We start from the raw sequence: 25,592 nt of genomic DNA on the forward strand, positions 1-25,592 counted from the left end.
GGTGAGCTTCTATACGGAGGTTTCCTCCTGCCTACTTTTGGTAATTAGTCGTGCTTGTGCACGGCACGGCACATGCCATTTGTCAATATTGGTGCAGTTAAGAATACGATTGGTGAATCAACAATTTACAACTATCTGCTAGTTACTGATTTACTGTATTCCTACTTCTGCCACACCTGCTCGACAAATGCTGTCAGGTCGGCCTTCAGCTCGCGTGGACGCTCCAATGCGGCAAAGTGTCCTCCCTGTCGATCGATCAATGTCAGATTTTCAGCGCACGAATTTATACTGGGGTTAACCTACCTCTGCATGATCCCGGAAGAATACTAGATTTCCCGTTGTAGCAATCCAGCTCCGAGGTACAGGACAAAGGTCCTTGGGGAAGAAGGAGAACCCAAACGGCTTGTGAATATATAATTCCTTCTGCAGCATCGTCGCTCCATTGGGAGCGGAGGCAGTTGGGGTAGTCTACACCATCAGCACGCCAAATACTAATAAATACTACTACTAGGGCACATTCTTTACACATACCTCGCGGTAGGTATGAATTGCCCGCGGAAAACTTTCCGTCAGCCAATACAGGCTCACCATCTCGAGGATGGTCTCAGAAGGGAGGGGTTTATCCACCCATTGGAGATATTTCTCACCAATCCTGGATGCAGTCAGCCAGAAACTTTAAGAAATATTTGTCCGAAAAAAGCAAACCCACCATGCAAGTAATGCGATCGGACTGCTGGACAGCACATGGCCAATCGTACTGGGCCGAGTACTGTGTTCCATGGCATAAGCTATGCCATTGGTCATGAATTTCTCCATTCGCGCAACTCCCTCCTTCTCCGCTGCAGACAGGCTCTCGATTGACGGGCCTTCAGGGGGAGCCCTCATTGCGCACAGGTTCACTATACTGTTGGTGTCTTGTAAACATATATGAGGGTAGTGCACTTACAATGAACCGCTGGTGGGAGTTAGCATGGCAGCATATTCGATGGCAAAGCAGCACTAACCTTTGCAGGCGTCGAAACTCACGCCCAATAGTCGTCCAACAAAGCTACCAATATCGCCACCTTGAATAATATAACCACTTCCGAACCCGAGGTCCTTCATCAACTGGTCCACGACCCGAGCAATGTCCATCAAGCCAAAATCCTTGTCCAGCGGGGGACCAGATGAAAAGGTATACCCAGGAAGGGACGGAACAATCAAATGGAAAGGCAGGGTTTCAGGGGTGTACTCCTCACGGAATAGCTGCAGGACTGGGTAGAACTCGACGAAGCTGCCTGTGGACTCATTAAACCGGATTGAACATACCGTAAGCGAAGCAAAGTATATACTTACCGGGCCAACCATGGAGCAATGCGATGGGCACAGCATCTTCTCTTTCGGAAAAGAGTGCAGCAAAGTGAATTGTGAGACCCTCGATCTCCGTGGTAAATTGAGGGAGAGAGTTCATTCGAGCTTCAAATGGTCGCCTACACTGGCCTGTCAGCATTGCACATCGATGGAGCAGACAGGCAACCGAACCAGTCAAACTCCGAGAGCCATTTCTCCCGCATAGTTGTCAACCATTCGGAAGTGATGCCAAATCGGCCATCCGCTTGCAAGCTCTCATAGGTGGGAGGAGCAATCTTGGACAGTCGAATGAGAGTTTTCAGGTCGTTCAACTGTTCATCCGGGATGGAGACAGTGAAGGGATTAGGCGAAATGCTCGCCGACGAGGGAAATTTGGTAAACTGAGCGGACATGATGTATTAAAGCTAACTGAATATACTATGATTAGAAGAAACAACAGAGGTGAAAGAGAAAAGTGGTGAGAAATGAGGGGTTGCCCAGAAAATGTATTAAAGGATAATTAATATTAGATGATGAGCGGGGTCACGGCTGGTCCGAGGCTCACCTTCACTTCTAATCATTGCTCCTCCAGTGAGCATCACGCAGATACGACAGCGCAAAGATTGGAGAGAACTAGCATGCTTATAAGCATTTCTGCAAGCCCTCTTGGCATTGCACCAATCATCTGTCATTATTAGAGTCAGCATATACCACCTCTTACCCCGATGCGGATGCGTGCAGCTATCACTCATTTAAGTAGCTTAGCACTCCCGAATTCTGTTTATTCAAGAATATATAATTGAACACAAAAGGGTTGGAAAATAAAAAGTGGCTACAAGTATTTGACGATCCAAGTAATTTCAACGAAGCCAGCAGATCGACATGCAGGTATACGGCCATCATCATGCGCAGGTAGAGAAGGAATCGCAGTTGATTGGATCACTTTCATGGCTACTACTGCAGCAAGCTCGACTTCAACATAAAGTTAGATTTTGAGTTATGTTATTTTCCCTGGTCTAACTACACTGATTGGAGATTATTATCTAGACAAGTCACTTCCACTTGTGTCCGGAATCCCTTAAAACAAACACTGGCAGTATGTACTGAAGTATCAAGACACCCTTGGATACCTCCGCGTGGTAATGAATATGGTAGCTAAGAAAAATGAAGACACTAATAAACATCCTTTCTGTCATGATAAACCCTTCCAACCCTATCTACATATAATCCCTCGTCCTCTCCTCACAAAACTCCCAAAACTCACACGCCCTCCCCGTCCCACCCTCCGTCTTACTCCTCATCGCATCCAGCAACCCCGGCGCCACAGCATCATGAATCCTCCCCCATGGAACAACATACGCACCATTATTCTCCAGTCCCAAATCCCCCGACAACCCCGCGTACAGCACTGTATGAGCTGCCAGAGCCGGACTATGCAGCAGCGGCCAAGAGAGTATCTTCATCCAGCGCGCATTCCTCAGGAGATTCGTATTAGCTCCGCCCGGATTCTGCGCTACACTGACGATGCCCTTCTCGCCATACCGACGGGCCATTTCCGTAGACAGGAACCAGTTTCCCAGCTTGGAGGTGACGTAGTTCCGCACAGCGTCTTTCGGTGGGTTGGTTAGCTCTGACATGATGATGCCTTCGGGCGGAGCGGAGAGCTCGGAGACTTGACTGCTTGTCCAGATGACGCGGACGGAGCCGGGGGTGGTGAGCCCAGAGTCAGATAATGCTGCGGCTTCGAGGAGGGGGGTTAAGAGCTGGGTGAGAAGGAAAGGACCCAGACAGTTTGTTGCGAGTTGGAGCTCGATGCCTTGTTTGGAGACGCTGCCTAGCGGGGGTTGGGACACGCCGGCATTGTTGAAGAGGAGATCGAGCTTGGATTCTTTGCTGTTAAAAGTAGAGGCGGTAGCCTTGATGGTAGAGAGATCATCTAGATGCAGTTCGAGGAAACGTAACTCGCCCGGGCTGCACTTGGTAGTCGCAGGGACGGACTTCTGGATGGCCTGGATGGCCGCCTGAGCAGCGGACTCTGATCGTCCTGCTATGTAGACTTTGGCGCCTTTGCGGTAGAGGACCTTGGCTACTTCGAAGCCGATTCCTGATGCGCCGCCGGTGATGAGCACCACTTTGCCCAATTGCTGGGGGATGTCATCAGGGGTGAAGGTTGGGCGGGGAGGGAAGAGTTGAGAGAATTGGGCTCCCATTGTGGAGGCTGCTAGTAGTTGGTGCTGTGGTCATGAGGCGAGATGGCGATTCAGTCACATATTTATGTGCGCTGTGTTCTTGGGCGAGACCCCTGCAGGGTATGCTTAGTCCCGTCAATCGTTATACATGTTTAGACGAGCGGACCAACCGGCGCTACTATAGAACTGACCGGCTCGGTTGTTAGCGTTGACACTCAGCTAGCTCTAGCACAGCCTGCTAGGGATTCGCTTTGTTTCCATTCCTGTGGTTAGCATGTTTTATGTAAATCATTACTTGATGCACGAAGAATAGGAAAACGACGATTGACTAGTGGTAGAGTGTCTTTGGGGAGGAGGTTGTCCTCATGTTGTTCCAGTCTTGCGAAATGCATCTAGACCTGGCCAGCACAGAGTAAGGGCTGCCATTGCCTTGCAAGGTTTAGTTACCGCAGAATAGACCCTTATAAGGCCTGAATGCACCCCCATTCATATTAAGGCAATTGATTCCGTAAGAACGCCGCTCCAATATCAGTCGGCAACATACCCGATAATCCATAACGCTACGGCAACTCTCCCGACGCATCGGCATCTAAGTACAGTAGTACCCCAAACTCGTCGTATCTAGATGCACTCATACTCCACATATTCCTATTCAAAGAATATAATATTTTAAGATAATCTTTTCTCTATTCATTCCTACCTCATCACACCCTTCATCTACACATCCCCAAGAAAAACCAAAAACTAACAATGCACCACCTCCCAAACCCCACCATCCAAACCCTCCTCCTAAACCTCACACGCCCCGAAATCCACCACTTCCTCCACATCATCTCCTCCACCCTCATCTCCTTCTCCACGACCCCAGAACGACAACACCAACCCCCACCAAGCACTATAACCCGTCCCAACGGACAATGCACACTCTTCCGCCCCTTCACTTCCCCGGACAGCATCGGCGCCAAGCTCGTCGTCGAGCCAGCTCCCAACTCCTCCACCGGAAAACGCGAGCACCCAATCCAAGGCCTCCTAGTTATACTAGACCCGCTGGGCAATCCCACGGGAATATTATCCGCCGAGGAAATAACCGGCTATCGGACGTCGATGAGCGCCATGATTCCGTTCTCCTGGCGGAAGCATGTATCAAATATAGTGATATTCGGGGCTGGGATGCAGGCGCTGTGGCATACGCGGTTGATATTGGGGTTGAGGGGGGAGGAGGTGAGGTGTATTACATTTGTGGGTTCTTCGAGGGCACGGGTGGAGGCGTTGGTTGGGAGGGTAAGGGGGGAGATGGGGGGGAGGTGGGGATCGGAAGAGTGTAAGTTTATTTTTGTGAGTGCTGATGGGAGTGATGGTGAGGTTGAGAGGTGTTTGAGGGAGGCGGATTGTGTGTTTTGTACAACGCCTTCGCAGAAGATGCTTTTCCCGGCGGCGTGGGTGATGGAGAGGGGTGAGGAAGGGAGGAAGCCGTTGGTTTCGGCGATTGGGTCTTGGTTGCCGGAGATGATTGAGTTGGATCCCCAGTTGCTTAGGGGGGTGGTTTGTAGTGAGGAGGGGGTTAATCCGTTAACTGGGGAGAAAGGGAGGGGGGTGGTGTTGGTGGATGATAGGGAGTATGCGATGCATGGGTGTGGGGAGGTTGTGCAGGGTGGGTTGGCCGGGGAGGATTTGGTGGAGATTGGGGAGGTACTTGCTGTGAAGGGAGGGAGGATTCAGGTATCTGGTGATGAGCATGTTGGGCGTGTGGAGAGATTTATGCAGGAGGGGTTGGTTGTTTATAAGAGTGTCGGCGTGGGTCTTACTGATTTGACGGCTGGCCGGGAGGTTTTGAGACTTTATCAGGTGAAGCAGGGTAGTTGTGAGAAGGTAGTCGATTATCATTGATGATGGGAACAATGCCATTAAAATGTTCAGCTGCAGGACGTATATGCTAGAACTACCAGATAGCATGGTTGTCCATCATCGTCGATACCCATTCTGCATCAAACAATTCGATCGAGTTCACCATGGCCATCATCTCAGCAGATGTCAACGATGGCTCAAATGCACATCCCGCCGTCGGTGTGGAATCACCCCCAAGGAACGGATCAGAACAAGAATTCTCTTCAATAGGCGTTACTGTATGAGCCTCATGTGAAGAAAGCGGCTGTTTTGTGATAGAGTGTAGAGGAACTTCAGCATTGAATTGCCCATTCTGGTCCTGGCGTGGCATGAGCAAGTCCAGTTTCTCGTCTAGCTGCTGTATTTCCGATTGCCGGAACCGTGCTATCTGATTCCCAGCCTCGACCATGTCATTGAATATTAGGTCCGCTGTAGCATGCCACCACGTATCGTTGACTACCAATTGACGGTCAATTGCCGGAGCCATTAGAAGAACCACCGTGGAGATGAAAAGAGATTCCAGATCAAAAGTGAGGAAGGTTTCTAGTCGTTCCGTTAGTGCCATAACAATATCGGACGGACATGTTCTTTACCTAGAAGGCCCTGAGACGCTAGACCGTGCAAGATTCTTATACTGTGCAGCGCAGAGTCTAAGCACATCTTGATCAAATTCCTTACATTCTGAGATTTTTGGAGGGATTGAACACATGTTTCCGCAGACTCAAGTCGGATTTTGAGAAAGCAGAACAACAAAGGCCTGGTAGCCACTATTACGCACTAATCGAGTCAATATGAGAAGAATGACTAAGTAGATGATCTCACCTGTTGGTAAAATAGGTGCAAATATGCTGCTAATCGAGAGAGACCACTGTCTGTTGCTTCTAGACGCAGAGGAAACGATTTGTTGAGGTCATCTGCCAGTCCTGCTAGGTAGGACAATGCTCCTTTGATGTTCAATAGAAAGGTTCGGTTAAGTCTGCCATCAGTGGCATATACTGCTTTATGTTCTTGAGTAAGGTTATCAAAGCTAAAAAGGAACGGGGACCTTACTGGTGTTGATATCAGCTATGCTCCGGCATAATTTGATCTGCATGTCTAAGCTTGTATTTTTTTCAGAGGTTTCAGGAGAGGGCAACTTGGCTTGAATGAAGCGGTCGTCGACAGACTGCGGAAGCCCCTGGATAGATGTCATGTGCCTGTCCAGAATATAGACAGTCCACCAAATCTTCCTGCACCTCTCCACATTATCCCGTCCCAGGTCCATGACGGACATGCAGGTGTGCATGCCATGAGCCATGGCCATTCTCATCGCTTGGCCCACCTGTATCCAATTAGCTAGGAACCTCGTAAATTACCCACTGGTAGCCTAACATAATTATGAGAGGCAGTTCGACAGTCGAGGGATTGGTAAAAAATGGCAATACAGCATAGGATCTCAGTCGATACCATCGGCAAGGAGTAAAGGAGGGTGTGATCTGGCAGTATTTGCAAAGCTTTGACAAAAAGGCTGATGCCAGCGGGCTTTCCTTTAAGGTACTTCACTTGAGTGAACATTTTCCCGAAAGCTATAATGATAAGAAAGTGGATGTACCATAGCCCCCTCGGTCTTGTCCGCTGATCTTCCGAGTAGAAACTATAGAGTGATTCCATAAAGTCACTGTCATCAAACAAGTGGTATAACTGCCCGCAGCGAAACCTGACGGCATTGATCAGGAATATGGCATGGTCAAGAGTTGGAATGACAGGGCTTTCTGGACTCGGATCAGTTCGAGATCCGTCCCAGCCTAGGTCATATGCAGTCCCCTCGAACGCCAGCGCCTCTGTTGGCAAGGATTCTTTGTGGACATGTTCATGAACCATACTGAGTACGCGTCGAGCGAAGGACCAATTAGAGGATGTCCCTAGATAATCTAAAAGTTGTTAGACATATCTCCAGGTCATGACATGAACGTACAAGTTCTTCCATTGCCCGGTGACATAAAGGCAGGTGGCCCAGAGACTAGTGGATTCACTAATCCAGATTCAGGATTTTCTCCGTCTGGGGGAGTATAATAGTTATCTTGTGTTCTCGGGAGGACGTTCACGAGAAGCTGAGCCTGAAAATGTTAGCATTTACTTAGTGGGGAGACCTTGAGGAGGTCCAATGAGTACTAATCATTATCGGGAGCCAAACCTAAAGATGTGTGACGGTCACTTGCATAGTTCTCCAATTGTGCTGCTCTCTGCTTCAACTCCGCAAGTTGCCTATGTAGCTCTCGCCTGTCAGTCGACGGTATGAATGGTTAGGCCCAGTGTGGCAGACCTCCGTGTCACTAGAACCTTCTGGCTCATGTCATCGAAAATGCAAGAGAGATTTCGGTTGCTACAGCTAAAGCATGGCTGTGTTCCAGAACACTTGATCTTCTGTCTCCGGCATCGTACGCACCTTTTCGGAAAATCTTTAGCGATAGTAGTTGGTTCAACACGAATGACTCTTACACCTTAGCTGATCTCTTTCTGGCTTGTGCGACGCCTGCCACTGAACTTTTTCTCATCTTGGGTGAAGCGCCCAAAAAGTGATTCAGGAGAATGTTCCAAGTATGATGGCGCAGTAGGGAAATTCAGTAGGAACATGCGATAGAACAACTTAGAGTGAGGTTAAGAAGCGAAGTTCAGCAGAGAGTTTCGGAATAGAAAAGGTGTATTGAGTAGAGACAAGATAGATGAAACCACAGATGAGAAAACGCTATACCATGAGAAGAAATTGCAATTTGAGAAGAAATTCTGATACGAAAGATACTATAATGTAAGAAAGACCGGTGTGCGAAGAGACAGATGCTTATCAGAAGAGACCCCCACAAACAGGCGGGGAAGTATACCCCGCTCACCGGCGTATTTCCATATTAAGACTTGCAAATAGCACCAGGTTTACTAACCATAGTGAGATGCCTTTCATGACTCTACGATTATCTTCCATGATTTTGGTATTATGATGTCAACAGTATCTCTGAAATATTAATTCGAAATTGTTCCCCTATAAATTCAATTGAGAAGCATTAAGCATAGTGGCCAAATTTCGGCCACTTCCATCTAAACCACAACTAACCATAGAGGAGTGATTTATTTTGATTGCGATAATTGGTCATGAAGGTTTCACAATTGCAACAGCTTGTCGGGAACGTTGCCGATGCATATTGTGAGATATCGCTTAGGCTCCCGACAGACTGATCCACTTCCCCGCATGCACTCTATCACTGAATGGCAGTATTATGTTCCATCCAAGTCATGAACGATCGACAAGTGACCCGACGCATGAAAGGAAGATGTCTCTGATCGGCTACACTGCCGGTGATGTGGCATTGGCTATCTCTCCTGCTACGGACAGTACGCAAAGTATCAGTAAAGCAGACATGCTCGAGCGGGCGCTGAAAGCGATAAATAGTCCACGAGCTCTGGCTAATCCTACGAGCTGACATTCATCTCAAACCTACTTCCCTTGAGTAATATCCACCGAGAAAATGAGAGTCGCCAGATCCATCAACGTCGTGGGCTGCCACTGTGCCGGCGAAGTATGCGACGTAATCGTCGGGGGTGTTTTGAATCCCTCGGGATGCAGCACCATGTATGAGAAGCTCGTTCACTTTCGCGACAAAGAAGACCATATCCGCCAGCTTCTCATGCAAGAGCCTCGGGGGCGACCGGCTATGTGTGTGAATCTCGTTTTACCTGCTTGCAACCCAAAGGCCGACGCTGGGTTCTTAATCATGGAGACTGAGGAATACCCTGCCATGTCTGGAGGAAACACCATTGCCACTACGACTGTTCTCCTGGAGACAGGCATGGTGCCCATGACTGAACCAGTCACCAAGATAGTCCTGGAAACCCCAGCAGGTCTAGTGCCTGTCACTGCGGACTGCGAGGGTGGGAAGTGCAAGGCGGTCGCGTTTGATAACGTCCCTTCGTTTGTTTTCGCCCTAGATTACAAGGTCGATGTCCCTGGACTGGGGACTGTCTCGGTGGATATTGCATGGGGAGGAATGATCTACGGGATTGTCGATGCGACTTCACTCGGGATTAGCATCAGCAATCGAAACGGGCCGAAATTGATTGAATACGGAGAGCGAATCAAAGATGCTCTCCAAAAGGCTCCATTTGTTCCCGTCCATCCGGAGAACCCCGGCATAAGAGGCATTAGTATCGTTGAATTTACAGAGCCACTTCAGCGGGATACTATGACGGCCGTCAATACCGTTGTGGTTTCTCCTGGGCGATTTGATCGGTGCCCGTGTGGCACAGGAAGCTGTGCAAGAATGGCAGTACTCCATGCTCGGGGTCAGCTCGCAGTAGGCGAGAGATTCCAGCATCATAGCATCATTGGAAGCACTTTCGAGTGCCACATCCGCGGGACGCAGAAATTGGGGGACTATGACGCTGTCTTGCCGACGGTGAAAGGAAGTGCTTGGATCAATTCGTTCAAGCAGATGGTGTTGGATCCCACTGATCCATGGCCGGTGGGCTTCCGAGTTGGCGATCAATGGCATATGGCAGAGTAACAGCATGAATTTACGGCTTGGGATGTAGCAGACAATCCCCAGTTCGAGTTATGTACATAGTTATGTATATATCCTGACTAAGCATAGCGGGATGTATCCCCAAAGCAGCATAAAACCCAAAACGGCAATGCGATTCATCCCACTTGAACATTTGATATAATGAAATATTGATATACTATCAACTATGACAACAATGGCCCAACACCCCTCCTCAGATACAACCATCTTTCTGGACCAGCCTCCAAGCTGTCTCCAATTCCACCCCTCTTCCCGGAACCACTTCCTCGTAGGCACCTACCTGCTCTCAGAACACAAGGACGATGACTCTGCACCAATCCAACAAACCAAAACGGGCAGTCTCCAACTATGGCACTTAGATCCTGCCACAAACCAGCTGTACCATCACCCCAAATACCACTCGTACACATGAACCTAACAAGTAACGCAGAACCCTCCGCCACAAACACCCACTCCCATTCGCAGTCTTCGACCTGCACTTCCACCCCACTGACCCAACCCTGGCTGCGATAGCAACCAGCGCAGCATCAGTGGTATTTTTCCGCATTACCCCCAACATTGATGCCGGGGAGGACGTCAGTTCCTGTATTAAAGAGATCCACTCCCACCAAGTCCACGAAGACCCCTCCATCCCAGCCCTCTATCTAGCCTGGTTACCTGCTGGATGGCATTCCACCACCACTTCCACCTCTACTACCAACCCCGAGGGAGAAACAGAATACGGCTTCGCTGTAACTTTCTCCGACGGGCTAACCACCATCTTCAACACCAAACTATCATCGCCTCCCAATTCCTTCTCCATAGCAGAGGAATCATCCTACCCCGCCACCCAGCAAATAGAAGTTTGGTTCGTTGCAGCAGCTACATACCCTCCACCTCAGTCCGATGGGGGTAAGATGCGCTACATCTTTACAGGGAGTGACTTTGGCTCGCTGCACACTCGCTATCTTCCTGCTCCTTGCAAGAGGACCAATTCAGAAGATGAAGATGAAGCTGAGGTTAGCACGCCCATCCTCTCCCATGACGACCGCGCCCGCCACCACACTGCAGGCGTGACGGCCATCTTGCCGCTCCCTGTGCCTATGACTGATGGCGCGCCGTGGCTTCTAACCGGAAGTTATGATGAGTCGTTGCGGGTGTATCATGCGTCTCGGCGGGGGGAGGTACTAGGGGAGATTGGGCTCGGGGGTGGGGTTTGGAGGTTGCAGATTCTTTCTTCTGTGTCTCGTACTTTGGATGGTGAGGAGGGGGGTAAGGAGTGGGAGTTCCTGGTGTTGGCGAGTTGTATGCATGCTGGGACGAGGGTGGTCAAGGTGCGGGTTGTGGGTGGGGAGAGTGGGGAGTTGCAGGAGTGTGATATGAATGTGTTGGCGGAGTTTACGGAGCATGAGAGTATGAATTATGCGAGTGATGTGTGGAATTTGGGAGGGAAAGGAGGGGAGTTGGTGGTTGTGTCGAGTAGTTTCTATGATCGGAGGGTTTGTGTGTGGCGGGTTAATGTATGAGTATACTTGCCTAGTCTACATAAGATCTGAGAAGAGGGAGATGAAGTAGGTTTATGTTATGTTCGTAAAACGCTCGAGAGGTCATATGCAGAAGTGAACATCAACAACAGGTATACCAACGAAACACGCCCCGTCCCGAAACGAAACCCGAGAATGAAATGATTATAGATAAATCAGACGATCGTCTCCAGCTCGCGCGCATAGCCGATCGCATTCTCGATGATCGTGCCGCTGGCCACGAGGATATCCTTCTCGGACCGAGCAGCCGCCTCGGGCTCGACGGGGAAAAAGATGCGGCCGTCACGGAGGACCCAGCCGCGCTGCTGGGCGAACTCGATCACGGCGCCCTCCGATTCGAGGAAGAGGAGGTTCTTAGCGTTGGAGATGGGGAGGGACGGGTACGCCTTTTCGGAGCAGTCTGCGATTTCGCTGCGGATGGTTCCGACCAGGACCTGCATCATCAGCATTAGCTAACCAAACCATCGACAAGAAAACGCGGCGCGCATATTATAGTAAAGCATTGGAATACTCACATTCGAGAACAGCGCAAAGTCCTCCGAGGGCACGCGCTCGGAGTTGGTCTCCCGCCACACCTTATCGTAGCTTCCCTCCATCAAATTCCTCTCCAGCTCAACCGGATACTTGATGAACGGATCATCCTCAACGCTCTTGCCCTTCAGACTCGCCTCCTCGACCAGACCCTCCAGAACCGTGTGGAAGCTCGTGCTGTCGCCCATGCTCAACAACAGCAGCAGATACAAGCCTGTGATCTTGCTGCGCTGGCTGTTTCGGATGTCCACGTGGCCGGCATTCGTGCTGTCCCGCTCCAGGTCGTAGAACGGCTGCAGCTGCTGGTAGTATCGTGTGAAGGTGGGTGCGTCGGTCTGTCGGATAGAGGCGATGGCTCCGAGCTCGAGAACCTCGCGGGCCTGGGCGACTAGCTCGGCGGGTGCTGACGGCGTGGGAATCAGGACATTCTGCAGGAGGAGGGCGCGCTTGCCGCGACTGAGGAGGTCGTTGACGGCTTCGAATTGTTGCCGGCCGAGGGCGCTGTGGAGCTCGGACACGATGACCTTGAGGTCGTTGGCCATTGTGGATTAGAGTAGTAGAATGTATCGGCTGAGGAGATATGTGTGTACGACGAGCAAGATAGGGAGGAATTAGGAATGATAGACTGGTTGGATTGGTGTGGTGGTGCAGTGGTTTCGAGATGGAAGTGCTGGTTGTGACGTTGGCAGCCGCAGCTTCCAGGAGCTTCGGAGAAGCCCATCACGTGACACCATCGGGCAAAACTACGGATCAAGCTTATTTTGTTTACATTCTTTGAACTCTCTCCTCTCTTGAGTTGCAAAGAGCCACTGCCTCTCCTGCTTACAAGCTGCATACTTTCAACCATGCTTCATCATATATTGTCGCATAAAAGGAACCCGCCTTTCTGCAGCTATTGTAGGGCGCCCTCCGCGTCGTTCTTGGCCGCCGCCTCCGCATGAGCCTAATATTCCAGGCTACGTAGCTGCCAAGGACTTTGAGCCACTTGCAAAGTCATACACCTGAAATCCAACACCTGAAATCCAAGAGTAGGCCCTTCTCTCTGACCAGTGACTGTACTATCTTTGACATACTATCTCCGGTCTTTTGGGCCGCGCCATGGTCACTACCATCTTCAGGCGATGCACAGGTGAAAACCCACTAGATTGATTGCATGACGTCCCTTAGTCCTGTGGTTGAAGATCAGACATTATGGGAGGATTGGAAGCAACTTGCAGCACTGTGCGACACTTTCAAGGCCTATGATAACCTCCATTTGACACCCCTCCCTGATCTTTACCGGTCTGAATACTAGCCGTACCCATTGGCTGAATGGTGCAGTGCAGGACAGCGCCTTGAGGGATGATCTTGCAGACTTCGAGCCACATTTCATACACTCTCTGATAAAGGTCCTTAAAAACCTGTGTAGTATCTATGCAAATGGAGCGTCTGTTATCACGCATCAGGTTGATTGTCGAGTGGACTAGTGCATTACGCCTCCGTGGGGTTGGTACTCACTTCTGGGACGTTTGGGCGGGGCCCGCCTCACCCAGAGCTTGGGAAAATGACAGTAGCGTGCCGTTAGTGCACGGCAGCACGGTAGCCACCAGAGCTTTGAGCTTATGAAACGACTCAAAGGCCTTTGGTGGCTCGTCTGGGTGGTTCCGTAAAACATGCCTACTGTGACAGATCCGTTGGAGTTGGCAAATAGCCTAATATTGGGATCCTCTTTTTGGGCCTGCTGGACTGCTACAGTGGCTTTTTTGATGGCCACATGACCCTCTGGATTGTAGACGTTGACATTGTATTCAGTTTTGATCAGATGATGAGGTTTGGTCAAACCGTGTCACAATGCCTGTTTAGCATGTTAAGTAGTAATCGAAAGGCTGCCATATGCTAGTAGAACCCGCAGGGATACCGTTATCTTTCTCGCCCATTATTACTATACCTATGAGACCAAAAGGTCAGCGTAGTATTGTGTCTTGACATCTTTTTTGCGATTCTAGAATGTGACAGTGACTCACCCAGGAGCATTGTATAGCGTCTGGCATCGTAAGGTACTACGCATAGAAAGCTGAATCTGGCAGCCTAAGACGTTTATCTATGGCCTTGGGCATTAGTATACTGAGGGTGATTAATTTATGCTTGAATCAAAAGAAATCATTCCTAAACGGGCAAGATTATAAGCCCCCGTCTTTGTGCCCAAGCACGTGTTTTCTATATGCTTTACTCGGGTAGTAAACTTTCACACTCAGTGTATATACTGGACAGCTGAAACCAGTGGGGTGATACATGACGGTTCTTTTCATCCTTAACCCCAAGCTCCCCATAAAGGTCCTGTCTCACCTTCCTGGGTAATGTTCAGACCCTCCCATCCCCCTTAAAAACCGTCCCGACTAGTTATCAAGGAAACATAGTCGTCCAGTTCTGCGACGATTGTGGTGACCTTCTGGAGGAATCATCCGATGACACTCTGAAATGTGGGATATGTGGAAAGACCGCTAAGATTACACCACCCCAGCCTCCCTCCCTAACTACCGCAGGGCTGACCAAGCGCAATAGACATGGCAATGCATCGTGCGCAGATATCCACATCAGAGAATTTCCCTTCCAGGCTCAGGAACAGACTGAAATCGAATACGCAATAGGTGACTTAGAAAACTATTGAGAAGGGTCCCTCCATTAACATGGCATGTGTCAGATGTCCTTCTAGGAAGGTGACCTATGCCCAGGTTCAATTGCGGAATGCAGATGAGGGAAGTACTATCTTCTATACCTGTGCTAAATGTGGACATAGATAAGTAGGGGTCTCGCGTGAATGCGGATTACTTGCTAATCCTGGTGCACCAGATGGCAGAATGATAATTGAGGTGACATTAGAACACTTCTTCTGCCCGAGGGTCATCAGGTCATTTCATCGTCGGCTTATAACTTTGATATGACAATGAATTTACGAATGGCATGGGGTCTATGCTTTGTCCAAGCCAACCCCTACATGGAGGTTTTACAGTCAGATCTAATATGGCACGAGACACTCATATTATTTCCAGATAACCGTACATTGCAGAATCACATAAACAGTCCTTTACATATAACATGCTCAAACAAACCAATCATCCCATCTCACCTTCAAAACCATAATCAACATCATCAGCATCAAGCCAAAATCGCCTTCTCATTCTCCTTCAAGAATGCATCCACAGAAGTGAGTCCCTCCGCCAACGCCCCCAACTGCTCACGACAATTGCTCACTCCATCCCCACCGGGCACCTCATCCGCCCATCTCGACGAAGCAGCACCAAGATGTCCCTCCTTGATCATCCCATCCACGACCTCATCATCCAAAAACTCCACCTTCACCTCTTCACCCACCACCTTCCCAATCTTCCCTGCCAGCTGCTCCACCGTCACCACCTCCACTGCCACATCAACCGCCTTGTTCGCAAACCTTTCAGGATCCTTAACCGCCGCCGCAACCACAATCCCCACATCCCGAGCATCCACCAACGGCAGCTCCGTGCCGGGCCGATATGCCACGCGCAGGACCCGTTCTTCCTTGAACGCAGGGAACATGAAGTCCCGCACAGGCGGCAGGAGGTTCTGAAGGAAGTGTCCCGGTCGGACAAGCGTCCAGCGCCCGCCCTCCTTCGCTTCCGCTACTTCACGAACACGATTCTCCAACGCATGCTTGTTCAACCAGTATTCCTTCATCGGGTGAGCACCACTTTCCCATCCGGGAAATGACTCATGCTGGCCTGTCTTCAGCGCTGTCCCGAGAATAATATGCGAGATAGTGGATGATTCCTTCGCAGCGAGAATGATGTTCTCCATGCGCTGGAAATCAGCCTCGGGTTTGCCGGTCTGCACTTCGGTAAAGAACACGGCGTCCACGTTTTGTGTTGCATCGCGGAGAGATTCCAGGTCGTCGAGGTCGCCTGTGACGAGAGTCGCACCTTGTTCGGCGAGTTGGACTGCAGCGCTGCTGGCTGGGTTGCGCACGAAGGCGGAGACGGAGTGGCCCGCGGATAGGGAGTGCTGGACGACGCCGCGGCCTTGGTTGCCGGTGGCGCCAATGACGAGGATGGTTTTGGGAGACATTGTCAGTGGTTGGTTTGTAGGATTGTAGATTGAGAAGTGAATTGTGTTTGATAGAAATGTGATTGGCAATGGGGTGGTGCAGAGAGAACATTTATAGTCGTTGTGCTGCCTAAGCTGCTTCTTAGTGCTTACTGCGTGTATAGTAATTCTTAGATTTTACAGACGGGTGAAGGATCTCTCACCGTAGTAAGTTGCTGTGTACAAGGCTGTACAGATGTGGGTGGGTAAGCTTAGTTGTTTCAGAACGATTAGCTTATGCAGTATCTTCTAGATTACTACTGCTGTAGCTAAGACAGTGGACAGATGTAGCGGGTGTCCTAACGCATCGCGGATGTTGTTTTCAACACGAGCACCACAACCACTAGCCAATTCTAAGAATCCACACTCAATCACTAGTCCCACCTTTCAATTCCTACATTCATCGAGCTTCTTGGTTTGGTCACGAAATCTATTCGTCGCATTCATTTCAAACCTACTCACCATTGGCATAACAAGACGAATAACATCAGCAGCACATAACTAGGACAGCCCGCTGCGTACTAGGCTGACAGCGCCATCTGCTCCAGAGTCTGATACAGAGGCGTCCCCAGCCCAGTAACCGGGTCCCATCCCTTGGTGGCATTCCAGCTAGCATACGGGACAAGAGCTCCTCCATTTGATCCCTCACAACCCACTGATCCGCCGTCTACAATATCCGTGAAACCTTTCTGATCGAGCGAGTAGAGCCACGGATTCAATAACCCTAAGGTGGGTTTACCCTGCTTGAGACGTGCAGCGTTTAGTCGGGAGATGACTGCTGCGAAGACGGGGGCGGCCGCACTATAATTGCATTAGCTCGTTCGATTCTAATTGTTTGCTTATGTGCTAGTGATGGTCTACTCACCTTGTTCCCGCAGTCTGTAACCATTGCCCATGGTCCCTGATAACATAGTTGCTAGCCTGAGCCGACACATCAGGAATGCCCCGTCCGTCTCGGTTATACAATCCATCCCATTTGTCACCTAGACGGGCGAGGTATGCTTCCACGCTAGCGTTCTGGTACGATGGACGAGCAAAGCGCTCGGAGAACCCACCTCCCGAGAAGTCCACAGCCATTTCCGGCTCGACGCCCTCCGTCCCACCCACGGATGTCACGAACGGACAGGAAGCCGGGAAAATAGGTTGGAAGCGGGTCCTCTGGCTTCCATCGTTGGATACACAAGCCCCTCCGACGCCCGAGTCTCCGCTACTGAAGATCACCGAGACCCCGCGCGCACCTAACTGGGCGAACAGATTGCACGTGGCTTCCGTGTATTCCTCCGGAAGGCTTTGCTCCTCCTCGCCGTAAGACGTGCTAAGTACTGCAGGGAGATCCTCATCCGGAAGACCCACTAGATAGTGGAGCTGTTCGAGATACGGCTCGTTGGTCGACCCGTCGGTACTCACTGTACCCGTGTCCGAGACAGACGGGGCACGTCCGGCCGTAGTGTAGAAGGTCGCGTTAGCGTTGAATGCCATGGAGAGGGCGTATTGGATGTCGAGGCTGGCTTCGGTGCTACCTTCCTGGGAGTTCTGGGGGTTTTGGCCTCCGTTGATGGAAACTACGGAGAAGTCGGCGTCGATGCTGTCTGGAGAGTATACTTCCAGAAACTCGTCGAGGTCACTGTAGCGTGCGTATTGGTCGAGGTAACCGGAAATTCCGAGGACGTTGCGCGAGTCGGGAGTTGCTTTGGTGCTGGGTAGGCCGTAGAGTTGGCGGAGGCATGTTGGCGTTACGCCTGTTAGGCAGTCTTCGCTTATTTCGTCGATGTTGATCGATACAGGCATGAGGCTCGGTAGGCTGGTTTGCGTCTTGGGCTGTCCGAAGCGAGTCGTTGGCTGGATCATTTGGAGATAGGCATCGACTTCCTCCGGGACCGAATACTTGAGCGTCCTGATCTGAGTTGTGTTTGTCTCCAGGTGGTGGAAGTTGTAAAAGTCTGTCTTCATCATTGCTTGTGCTTGGGCCAACGGGACTGTGAAGGCGACCCAGTCCCCGCGATCTTCAATAGCATCCGATGGAACATGCTCCGATTCAAGCCAGGAGAAAATGGTCTTTGAAACCTGGTCGGACGGGCGCATAAAGGCTCTCACATCGTCGCGTTTCATATGCCGTCCATAGTCTCGGTGACCGGGTGTCGAGATATCGATGACTTTCTGCTCGAAATCCGCCTTGTAGTCATGATGCATCGACAACCAGAACTTCATCGGTGTGGATGGCGATGGAGCTGTGCCTTTGCTCCATCCTTCGGGGATGCTGCTTAGTTGGTCTACCACGACATAATCAGGCGCTGTAGCTAAACCCGTATGTAAGAGGGAGAGAAGTCCCAAGAGATATTTGAGATATGTCATGGTCGCTCGAATGTCGCATTAGTTTCAAGTACTGATACCTGGCGTAGTCCCAGGCGAGGCTGTCTCAAACCTTTACCCACTTGCGGATTAAATTGCCGCAGAAATTGAACTCTCTCTTGCACTCCTAGAAGGATGTCGTGCTGTGGTCGCCTGTAGCTTCCTCCCCCCATATAAACCAAGGAAGCCGACAGTTGTTGTGAAGAACACCCCTCTTCTCACCCGCGTTACATTTTAGAAATGTCGGGTATGCCAATAAGGCGGGGTCTTGTTACCAGTTTCATCGGTGTGGTTGGAGGAGACGCGTTAAAGTTATCGAGCAATCCAGAGGACATGGAGAATGTGACAGCGTGTTTACCAACACAGAGAGCATGTAACTCCGCAGATCCACGGACACTAGACGCCATTTTTGCTGGAAGAGCTTCGTTAATTGTTAGGCTATAACCATGAATTAGCATGTCTGCGATGTGCGTATTGAGTGTCTTTTAGCGAAATCGAGGTATGGTAGTGGTTCGAAGCTTCTACGTCCTTGGCAGCAGTGCGACTTGCTTAAGGGGCGGTCCGGTTGGGATTGAGTCTATTCAGGGCTCAATGCGCGGTTATTTATTGACTCCCTTTTTTAGCAAAGGGGCGTTGGGAATGCGCCAATCAAGGAGTGCGGGAGGCTGCAGCTTGCTTTCCGTGGGAGATAATCCTGTGGTTCTCTGACTGAATGGAACAAAGGAATTAGTGCAATTGAGAACTTCCTCCAGTGCAGTGTAGATACCCTGCCAGCCCGAGTACGTCAAAAAAATTGATCGTGTATTAAAGAGCTCGCGGTCATATGCTGCTTGATTCACAAGGACAAAGGACTGGGAACATTCAGCAGATACTAGGTTGCTCATACTCTGATTTGTCTTTGGTAATGCTGACTATCTATCACTGGTAGACACGTCCTAGCTGACACCTCATGGACTCGACAACTGTATTATGTGGACAAATGCAGCCAGCGGTGCGGATTCCATTATTCGAAATTCTTTCAAGAAGCATACTAGTCAAAGATGTTCAATAAGATGTTTGATCGGCTCTCTTACAAGACTTTTAGACATTTGGGACGGAAAGGGATGGATACACGAATGTTGCATGATTATAAACTAGATATAAAATAATGTACAAGTTATTCAAAAGTAAATATAAAAGGCGATCTAAGTAAGAGTGCTATTTCCTGTTCTATGACTTTTCTACTGCGGTCTAGCCAGTTTCAGCCTGAATAACCTTATCAAGTTCATAATCTAATCAAAGCACCTTAGTCCCTGCTGCAGTGAGCCTTCTTATCGCGCGCTAGTCTCTATCCAATGTACTCCGCATGCTCGATAAATTCAACATCAGACCGAAGTCTTTCTATATCGTCATCCCGTAGACATGTCGCAACTACGATATCGCCTTCGCGCGTCTTGGGCAATACGAAAGTCAACCCCTCTACCTCATTGCATCTTGGCTTTCGTACAGCCTCGGGCAATCCCAAACCAAGGTTGAAGTCGAAGCAACAGCCCTCCAGTTTCGCCCACGAACTGAATATAAGATCCGTTGTTGTATCAACCGACGCGCCAAAGGAGAATTTACTCTTGTCAGGCGTACGGCTCAGGAAGGTTGCAATGGCACGCGTGTGGTGTTCCAAGCGCGATCTGTCGCTTAGGGCTAACCGAAGCTGCAGTGCAATGGTACCCAGTGGCTCCTCAGTGAGTCTCCTCATCGGAAGCCCGGTATATACATTGCTTTGTATGGGACCGGGGTAGAGGGAAGAAATACCGAGAATGCCTCGTACATCAACGGCGCGCATCAGGTTCGAGTGAGTGGAGGGGTCCAACCGCCGCAGACGAGCCCGAGTAACAGATTGCCAGATGAAGGCTGTGAGTGCATCGTCAGTGGAGACGAAGGATGGCGGTGCGAGGGATGCTATAGCAACTGATTTTAATGCTTCTTGTGAGCGACGAGAGATCTTGAAAGATGTCCATGAGCATTTGGACATCAGAGCCTCTGGCGAGTCTGATGGGTGTCTCCCGAGCCCTCATTGACAACCTGACCTGCTAACCACTGAAAGCTTGTACTGAGTCTCTCAAGACCTTTGGTAAGTGTGTCGATGATTTTGGGGCATGTGGAGTTGTCCGGGAGGGGAAAGCAGAAACATGATTGAATATTGATAGTGAAGGTCTGTTGACCGAAAATGTCGAGATAATCGTTCATACTGCTTGAGAAGATAGAATGGGAAGTGAACTTGAAAGATGGATATATACATCTCGTGAATATATATATTTATCAATATGCAGTGGTTGCATAAATCATGATTCATAATGAGTTGGTAGCACACTAGACCTGATCGGGTCGCCGACCGAACCTATTTGTTAATACAACCAAGAAACACCCTGCTGAATATCCTCGCACGGTGAAGGACTCCACGCATAATAAAAAGTGCTTTTCGTAAGGGGCTAGTTGAGTGGAGTTGCGCAACAGGAGCCGGTGACTCGAATTCGAGTCGTTGTACAGCGTCAGCGTCGGGCACATCGCCACCCGTCAAGAGCTACTACTTGGTAAGAGACCGCTGTCTTTTCGTGCATCATGTCTGATATTGTTAGGCGAAAGGGAGTATTAACCTACAATTATCGCCTAGGATGTGCCCTCAACATCAACATTGTTACATTTGTCTGCGTGGTCACCTCAGGGGCAATGCTCCACCTGACCCTTGGCGGAAATATATATCATCATGATACAGGACCATCTGGAAATGCCCGACAGATTGGATTTCTAGCGATGTGTTCCCAGCCGAGACAATCTTCTAAGCATCTACAGATTCATGAACCGGGCGAGTGCTCCTCCATACCGATCACCATGAACCGGGATTTCCTTCAGAATGGCAGCAATCTCCTTCACCTCGGATTCCGACAATTCTACATCAGCCAGGTTCTCCTCCACCCTCTCGACCGTAGTGCATCCGGGAATAGGAATAATCACCGGATTGCCGGGTAGCTTATTCTGGCCCCTCACCCAGGCAATAGCAGTCTGTGCTAGCGTCACATTCTTCTTCTTAGCAATCTGCTCCAACTGCTCCACCAACTTCAGATTGAGATGAAACACATCTGGCTGGAATCGAGGGTAGTTACGCCGAGAGTCATTGGCAGGCAGATCATCCAACGAGCGTAGTTGTCCTGTCAACCATCCTCTAGACAATGGAGAGTATGCTACCAGCGGAACATTCAATTCCTTACAGGCAGCAGCAACTCCGTTCTCCAAAGGCTCTGTAGAAAACAGAGACAACTCAACCTCCACAGCAGCCAGCGGATGTACAGCATGAGCCCGACGCACTGTCTGCTCACTACATTCACTGATACCGATGCCGCCAATCTTCCCGGCCTTAACGTAGTCGGCTATCACGCCGATGGTGGTTTCAATGGGTGTGTTGGGGTCGACTCGCGCGGGTTCGAAGATACTGATAAACACTTTGCCGTTAAGGAGTTTCAAGCAGTTATCGATGCTGGCGCGGATGCCTTCGGGGGTGCCGTCGGGACCTTTGGCGCCCAGACCGCCCTTGACGCTGAGGACTACTTTGCTGCTATCTTCGGGATATTTGGTGAAGTAGTAGTCTAGTAGCTGTAGGGAGTTGGCATGTGGAGGACCGTAGAATTCTCCGGCATTCCAGAAATTGGCCCCGAGGTCCAGCGCACGCTTCATGACTTTGACGGCCTCGTCATATGGAGTGGGGTTGGCGCGCCAGGTAAGGCCTGTTGGTCAGCTTAGGAGGGCTGTTCTAGGAGACAGGATGGGAGAGGATATGGACGTACCCATGAGACCAAACCCGATCGGGCCGATGGTTTTATTGACGAGCGTGACAGTCATGGTGAAAATGTAAGGTATGTAAAAGATAAGTTAAGGGAAACGGTATTGAAGGTAGTAGATTGATATTTCTCGGGAGCTCGTGATGATATCGAGATGGAGACAAAGAAGAGAAGTAAAATGTCAGATGAGGAAGAGAGAAGACCAGCGGGGGGTAGTAATACTTAATCAATCCCGCCACTACTATTTGGAGGGAGGGGTAAATCCATCATTCTATTAACATCAGCGAAATGCCCTAAATCACATCGGATATACGCATTAATGTCCGCCAAACTCCGTGAGAATCCCTGTCACGGACTTGCCTCTCTGAGGGCTCCCCGACCGATCGGAATACCGCCCTGAGAGGCGTAATAGAGATCAAGATGTTGGAGGAACCCTCGATCATCTACAGCTGAAACGCCCAATACCCCTCTCCTCCACGGCCCAGACGCAGATCATCTGACAGCGAATACCTAACACATGCTTAGTGCTTACTTCTCCTCTAGACACAATATTGCGAATACAAATACTTGTACAGTGGCTATGCATTGCGCTGACGTTTACTGAAGATCCTTCTTCTCCAAGGATCTTCATCTATTCCTTGGCCCAGTTCCTCTATTATACTGACGTTGAAGAGGCCAAGGAATTATTAGATGCGCGCATGCGTTTTAGTTTCTTCTACTTCGATGACAGTGCGGTCGGGGACCCAGTTCCTGCAGATCACGAAGCAGATCCCTCAAATGGAGACGCATCTCTTCGAACCAATTACCCATCCAGAAAAGCCAAAAAGTACGACACTCAAAACCATGGTCTCGTTATTCGGGCACAGCCCCCACCAGCAGCGACGGTGATCAACCGGCATAGCACACGAGACTGAATAAAAGTGTAGAATGTGCGATGCACAGTCCTGGACGCACAAAGCAGAATAGAGCAGTTCCAACTACAGAGGATGCAACTAGGAAACATCAATATCGTGCAACCGCTCCGCCAGATCTCATTCCTTTTTGGTCCCAGACTGCCAATTACTCACCCATATCTACGTCCGTAACTGCTATCCTGTGACTTTAACCATCGAAAATCTAGACTGAACAATAACTTCATCCCCCTTTCGTGATACTAACCCACTGCACCCCGTGGAGTGCGTAGCAGGCGATCGTGCCCGCTTTTCCTTCCCCTAAGCTTCCCTGTAATCCGACTTCGATCGCTTGTCAGTGGCCTCCACTGGCATGATATTATGTGCAAATGGATTGAATAGGCACCAGTTTGATAATACTAATCATGAAGTGGTAGTATAGACTCTAGAAGCAGCACAGTGAGAACTTGATATACAAATGACAGCAAAGTAGCCACTTATTATTGACACATCTCAGAACAACGAAATCTCTCTACCTCAACGTATCTACACCTGTTTCCCCCCCTCATTTCCTCCATCCCGATCTAACCTAAGCCAAATATCTAAACTATACGTGACATCAATTCCCCACCGGCAATCCATTGTTATAAACAAACAACCCCTTGGGATCCCACTTCTTCTTCAACTCCAACAATCGTGGCAGCTTCTCAGCCCCATACCACGCATCCAAGCTCTCCGTACCATGGGCATAGCTCACATACACCTGCAACCGGTCAAACCCGCTTGTCGCATTGAATCTTGAGATCCAGCGACTGGCCAGGTCGTTCACCGGCTTTGACAAGGAGGCGTCATCGTAGGCGAATGTGAGCATCCTAAGTATACCCCATGTTAGTCAAATCCTGCTTGAAAAACGAACGGAAGCATTGATGTAAGCCACTTACACATGCGCTGTGATATCCCGATAAGGATACGCTGTTTCCTCATCCTTCACGGCACGCACTGCCTGTGTGGAGAAGAATTCAATCTCGTAGCTGGACCCCGTTGCTTCCGGGTACGCGTAGTAGAAGTCAACCATTGTGTTGAAAAAGGCAATGTGAGTGGGTACATCAATGCGCGCGACTCCCAGCGCCCAGAGATTGTGCATGTCGCCGTCGATGCAGAAGTCCGCGTCCATCCCGAAGAGCGCCGATGTATCGAGTACGTTCCATGTCAGCTGGGTGATGTTGCGCTTGTGGTAGGGGAGGTCGAGGAATGGTTGGAGGTGAGCGAGTCCTTCGGATTTAGGGCCGGCGTACGCTGCATTGAGGATGATAGAGGGCTAAGTTCAGACAGTCAGTCATGTGTCTAAGTCGCTGTGAGTGATCAAACAAATAGAGCACATACACCGTAGGTAGTATCGTTAATAACCAACGTAAACAGAGAGAGTGGCTGAGGGAGAGTGCCATTAAATGAGGCAAGGATTTCAAAAAATGAGCCATTAGCACTGGCCGGAAATAGAAAGTCGGCATTCAAGACGGAGCCATTGTTGGTCAGGTCGTAGATGGTGTATGTCGCCTCGGTAACAATCCCGAAATTGAAACCCGCACCGCGCATGCCCCAGAAGAGGTCGGGCTCCTGGGTCTTGGACACGGTGATGAGACTACCATTGCTGGTTACCAGTTGCACAGACTCGAGCGCGTCGATGATCAGGCCGTGGATGCCTTGGTAGCGACCCACACCGGCGCCCAGTGTGGCTCCTACCATTCCCACACAGGATCCAGATCCAGTCTCTGGTTTATCTCTGGTTAATGACCTTCTAAATTCCCACGAGATGCTTTAAAACTTACGGATCTCCTTTCCAGCGCTGTAGAGCGGCTCGAAGATATCACGAAACCGCACACCACCTCCTATGGTCATTAGGTTGGCGTCCGCATCCACGGCTACCTGATTGAAGCCGCTAAGGTCAATCTCGAGGCCGTATTGCAGCTCAGCAAACGTCGTCGTGTAGCCGTGTCCGCCACCCATAGCCAGGAAGGGGATATTGTGCGTCGAGGCATATTTGACCTTTCCACCATCAGTACTGGGGAATGCATAGAGAACAGCAATAATTGAGTTTCAACCTACAATCCTTTGCACATCCAGAGTCGTGTTCGGCTTGATAGAGGCGAAAAAAGTCGGTTCCTCATATGTCGTCCACCGCTGGGTAGTGTCGGTCCAATTCGTCGCGTAAGGATAGAACACCTCGGCAGCTGGGGAGAGCTGCGATAGAAGCGCGGTGATATTTGAGGCTGTTGCAATCTGCGCGAGCCCGATCAAGGCCGTGGCGTATTGCTTGAAAGAGATCATGGCCTATGTGCTTGCGGTAAAGACAAAATAATAAAATCAGGCACCTAGTGTTCTAAATACCGTTGGTGTGAATATGAGGGCACATTCTGAGGAACGCTGACCGCTGTCTTTTATATCT

General features: G+C 50.0%; 13 protein-coding genes across 13 annotated transcripts; 3 read left to right on the forward strand and 10 right to left on the reverse strand.

Annotated features, from left to right (window-relative positions):
• Window positions 1-78: 78 nt before the first annotated feature.
• On the reverse strand, window positions 79-1,911 carry BO85DRAFT_452586 (epoxide hydrolase family protein). Its single transcript, XM_025660855.1, has 8 exons — window positions 1,522-1,911; window positions 1,336-1,469; window positions 1,005-1,277; window positions 947-955; window positions 710-899; window positions 532-652; window positions 304-468; window positions 79-245 (listed from the first exon to the last, which is right to left on the reverse strand). Exons 1-8 carry the CDS (start codon window positions 1,740-1,742, stop codon window positions 162-164), a joined length of 1,197 nt encoding a protein of 398 aa, XP_025512141.1. The 5' UTR covers window positions 1,743-1,911; the 3' UTR covers window positions 79-161.
• Window positions 1,912-2,294: 383 nt separating this feature from the next.
• On the reverse strand, window positions 2,295-3,557 carry BO85DRAFT_452588 (short-chain dehydrogenase). Its single transcript, XM_025660856.1, has one exon. The coding sequence runs from the start codon at window positions 3,537-3,539 to the stop codon at window positions 2,547-2,549; it is 993 nt and encodes a 330-aa protein (XP_025512142.1). The 5' UTR covers window positions 3,540-3,557; the 3' UTR covers window positions 2,295-2,546.
• A 672-nt stretch (window positions 3,558-4,229) lies between these two features.
• Window positions 4,230-5,715, forward strand: BO85DRAFT_502954 (shikimate/quinate 5-dehydrogenase). The gene has a single exon (XM_025664221.1). It carries the CDS (start codon window positions 4,269-4,271, stop codon window positions 5,403-5,405), a length of 1,137 nt encoding a protein of 378 aa, XP_025512143.1. The 5' UTR covers window positions 4,230-4,268; the 3' UTR covers window positions 5,406-5,715.
• Window positions 5,458-7,733, reverse strand: BO85DRAFT_462418 (fungal specific transcription factor domain-containing protein; the record flags this gene model as incomplete). Its single annotated transcript, XM_025661849.1, has 6 exons — window positions 5,458-5,945; window positions 6,453-6,723; window positions 6,849-7,312; window positions 7,357-7,461; window positions 7,576-7,646; window positions 7,705-7,733. The coding sequence occupies 6 exons, from the start codon at window positions 7,731-7,733 to the stop codon at window positions 5,458-5,460; spliced, it is 1,428 nt and encodes a 475-aa protein (XP_025512144.1).
• A 908-nt stretch (window positions 7,734-8,641) lies between these two features.
• BO85DRAFT_452590 (proline racemase family protein) lies at window positions 8,642-10,074 on the forward strand. The gene has a single exon (XM_025660857.1). It carries the CDS (start codon window positions 8,900-8,902, stop codon window positions 9,932-9,934), a length of 1,035 nt encoding a protein of 344 aa, XP_025512145.1. The 5' UTR covers window positions 8,642-8,899; the 3' UTR covers window positions 9,935-10,074.
• A 53-nt stretch (window positions 10,075-10,127) lies between these two features.
• Window positions 10,128-11,457, forward strand: BO85DRAFT_523063 (uncharacterized protein; the record flags this gene model as incomplete). The annotated part of the gene is made up of 2 exons (XM_025665314.1): window positions 10,128-10,330; window positions 10,383-11,457. 2 exons carry the CDS (start codon window positions 10,128-10,130, stop codon window positions 11,455-11,457), a joined length of 1,278 nt encoding a protein of 425 aa, XP_025512146.1.
• rpnL (proteasome regulatory particle lid subunit rpnL) lies at window positions 11,287-12,667 on the reverse strand. Its single transcript, XM_025663017.1, has 2 exons — window positions 11,991-12,667; window positions 11,287-11,909 (listed from the first exon to the last, which is right to left on the reverse strand). Exons 1-2 carry the CDS (start codon window positions 12,546-12,548, stop codon window positions 11,631-11,633), a joined length of 837 nt encoding a protein of 278 aa, XP_025512147.1. The 5' UTR covers window positions 12,549-12,667; the 3' UTR covers window positions 11,287-11,630.
• Window positions 12,668-12,815: 148 nt separating this feature from the next.
• BO85DRAFT_452592 (uncharacterized protein) lies at window positions 12,816-13,505 on the reverse strand. The gene has a single exon (XM_025660858.1). The coding sequence runs from the start codon at window positions 13,446-13,448 to the stop codon at window positions 13,239-13,241; it is 210 nt and encodes a 69-aa protein (XP_025512148.1). The 5' UTR covers window positions 13,449-13,505; the 3' UTR covers window positions 12,816-13,238.
• Window positions 13,506-15,006: 1,501 nt separating this feature from the next.
• Window positions 15,007-16,146, reverse strand: BO85DRAFT_452594 (NAD dependent epimerase/dehydratase). Its single transcript, XM_025660859.1, has one exon. The coding sequence runs from the start codon at window positions 16,081-16,083 to the stop codon at window positions 15,142-15,144; it is 942 nt and encodes a 313-aa protein (XP_025512149.1). The 5' UTR covers window positions 16,084-16,146; the 3' UTR covers window positions 15,007-15,141.
• A 362-nt stretch (window positions 16,147-16,508) lies between these two features.
• Window positions 16,509-18,453, reverse strand: BO85DRAFT_428112 (S53 family peptidase; the record flags this gene model as incomplete). Its single annotated transcript, XM_025658193.1, has 2 exons — window positions 16,509-16,902; window positions 16,967-18,453. 2 exons carry the CDS (start codon window positions 18,451-18,453, stop codon window positions 16,623-16,625), a joined length of 1,767 nt encoding a protein of 588 aa, XP_025512150.1. The 3' UTR covers window positions 16,509-16,622.
• A 1,324-nt stretch (window positions 18,454-19,777) lies between these two features.
• On the reverse strand, window positions 19,778-20,673 carry BO85DRAFT_503015 (uncharacterized protein; the record flags this gene model as incomplete). The annotated part of the gene is made up of 2 exons (XM_025664222.1): window positions 19,778-20,385; window positions 20,514-20,673. The coding sequence occupies 2 exons, from the start codon at window positions 20,671-20,673 to the stop codon at window positions 19,778-19,780; spliced, it is 768 nt and encodes a 255-aa protein (XP_025512151.1).
• Window positions 20,674-21,037: 364 nt separating this feature from the next.
• Window positions 21,038-22,462, reverse strand: BO85DRAFT_523067 (aldo/keto reductase family protein). Its single transcript, XM_025665315.1, has 2 exons — window positions 22,266-22,462; window positions 21,038-22,205 (listed from the first exon to the last, which is right to left on the reverse strand). The coding sequence occupies exons 1-2, from the start codon at window positions 22,318-22,320 to the stop codon at window positions 21,271-21,273; spliced, it is 990 nt and encodes a 329-aa protein (XP_025512152.1). The 5' UTR covers window positions 22,321-22,462; the 3' UTR covers window positions 21,038-21,270.
• A 1,246-nt stretch (window positions 22,463-23,708) lies between these two features.
• BO85DRAFT_404498 (FAD-binding oxidoreductase) lies at window positions 23,709-25,530 on the reverse strand. Its single transcript, XM_025657271.1, has 5 exons — window positions 25,253-25,530; window positions 24,976-25,192; window positions 24,533-24,918; window positions 24,091-24,467; window positions 23,709-24,021 (listed from the first exon to the last, which is right to left on the reverse strand). Exons 1-5 carry the CDS (start codon window positions 25,472-25,474, stop codon window positions 23,769-23,771), a joined length of 1,455 nt encoding a protein of 484 aa, XP_025512153.1. The 5' UTR covers window positions 25,475-25,530; the 3' UTR covers window positions 23,709-23,768.
• Window positions 25,531-25,592: the final 62 nt, after the last annotated feature.

The sequence above is a fragment of the Aspergillus piperis genome (assembly GCF_003184755.1).
Source record: "Aspergillus piperis CBS 112811 unplaced genomic scaffold BO85scaffold_20, whole genome shotgun sequence".
Lineage (NCBI taxonomy): Eukaryota > Fungi > Ascomycota > Eurotiomycetes > Eurotiales > Aspergillaceae > Aspergillus > Aspergillus piperis.

What these genes read in the sequence shown, in the direction of transcription:
- BO85DRAFT_452588 (XM_025660856.1), bottom strand. Translation starts at nt 3,539, where the DNA reads ATGGGAGCCCAATTCTCTCAACTCTTCCCTCCCCGCCCAACCTTCACC.
- BO85DRAFT_404498 (XM_025657271.1), bottom strand. Translation starts at nt 25,474, where the DNA reads ATGATCTCTTTCAAGCAATACGCCACGGCCTTGATCGGGCTCGCGCAG. An exon ending in CTCTGGATGTGCAAAGGATT is followed by an intron (nt 25,193 to 25,252) that starts GTAGGTTGAAAC and finishes GATGGTGGAAAG; the next exon opens with GTCAAATATGCCTCGACGCA. An exon ending in TTAACGATACTACCTACGGT is followed by an intron (nt 24,468 to 24,532) that starts GTATGTGCTCTA and finishes GTCTGAACTTAG; the next exon opens with CCCTCTATCATCCTCAATGC.
- BO85DRAFT_452594 (XM_025660859.1), bottom strand. Translation starts at nt 16,083, where the DNA reads ATGTCTCCCAAAACCATCCTCGTCATTGGCGCCACCGGCAACCAAGGC.
- BO85DRAFT_452586 (XM_025660855.1), bottom strand. Translation starts at nt 1,742, where the DNA reads ATGTCCGCTCAGTTTACCAAATTTCCCTCGTCGGCGAGCATTTCGCCT. An exon ending in TGGCTCTCGGAGTTTGACTG is followed by an intron (nt 1,470 to 1,521) that starts GTTCGGTTGCCT and finishes AGGCCAGTGTAG; the next exon opens with GCGACCATTTGAAGCTCGAA. An exon ending in CCGATCGCATTACTTGCATG is followed by an intron (nt 653 to 709) that starts GTGGGTTTGCTT and finishes GACTGCATCCAG; the next exon opens with GATTGGTGAGAAATATCTCC.
- BO85DRAFT_452592 (XM_025660858.1), bottom strand. Translation starts at nt 13,448, where the DNA reads ATGCGTGATAACAGACGCTCCATTTGCATAGATACTACACAGGTTTTT.
- BO85DRAFT_523067 (XM_025665315.1), bottom strand. Translation starts at nt 22,320, where the DNA reads ATGACTGTCACGCTCGTCAATAAAACCATCGGCCCGATCGGGTTTGGT. An exon ending in GATCGGGTTTGGTCTCATGG is followed by an intron (nt 22,206 to 22,265) that starts GTACGTCCATAT and finishes GCTGACCAACAG; the next exon opens with GCCTTACCTGGCGCGCCAAC.
- BO85DRAFT_452590 (XM_025660857.1), top strand. Translation starts at nt 8,900, where the DNA reads ATGAGAGTCGCCAGATCCATCAACGTCGTGGGCTGCCACTGTGCCGGC.
- BO85DRAFT_502954 (XM_025664221.1), top strand. Translation starts at nt 4,269, where the DNA reads ATGCACCACCTCCCAAACCCCACCATCCAAACCCTCCTCCTAAACCTC.
- rpnL (XM_025663017.1), bottom strand. Translation starts at nt 12,548, where the DNA reads ATGGCCAACGACCTCAAGGTCATCGTGTCCGAGCTCCACAGCGCCCTC. An exon ending in ACTTTGCGCTGTTCTCGAAT is followed by an intron (nt 11,910 to 11,990) that starts GTGAGTATTCCA and finishes CTGATGATGCAG; the next exon opens with GTCCTGGTCGGAACCATCCG.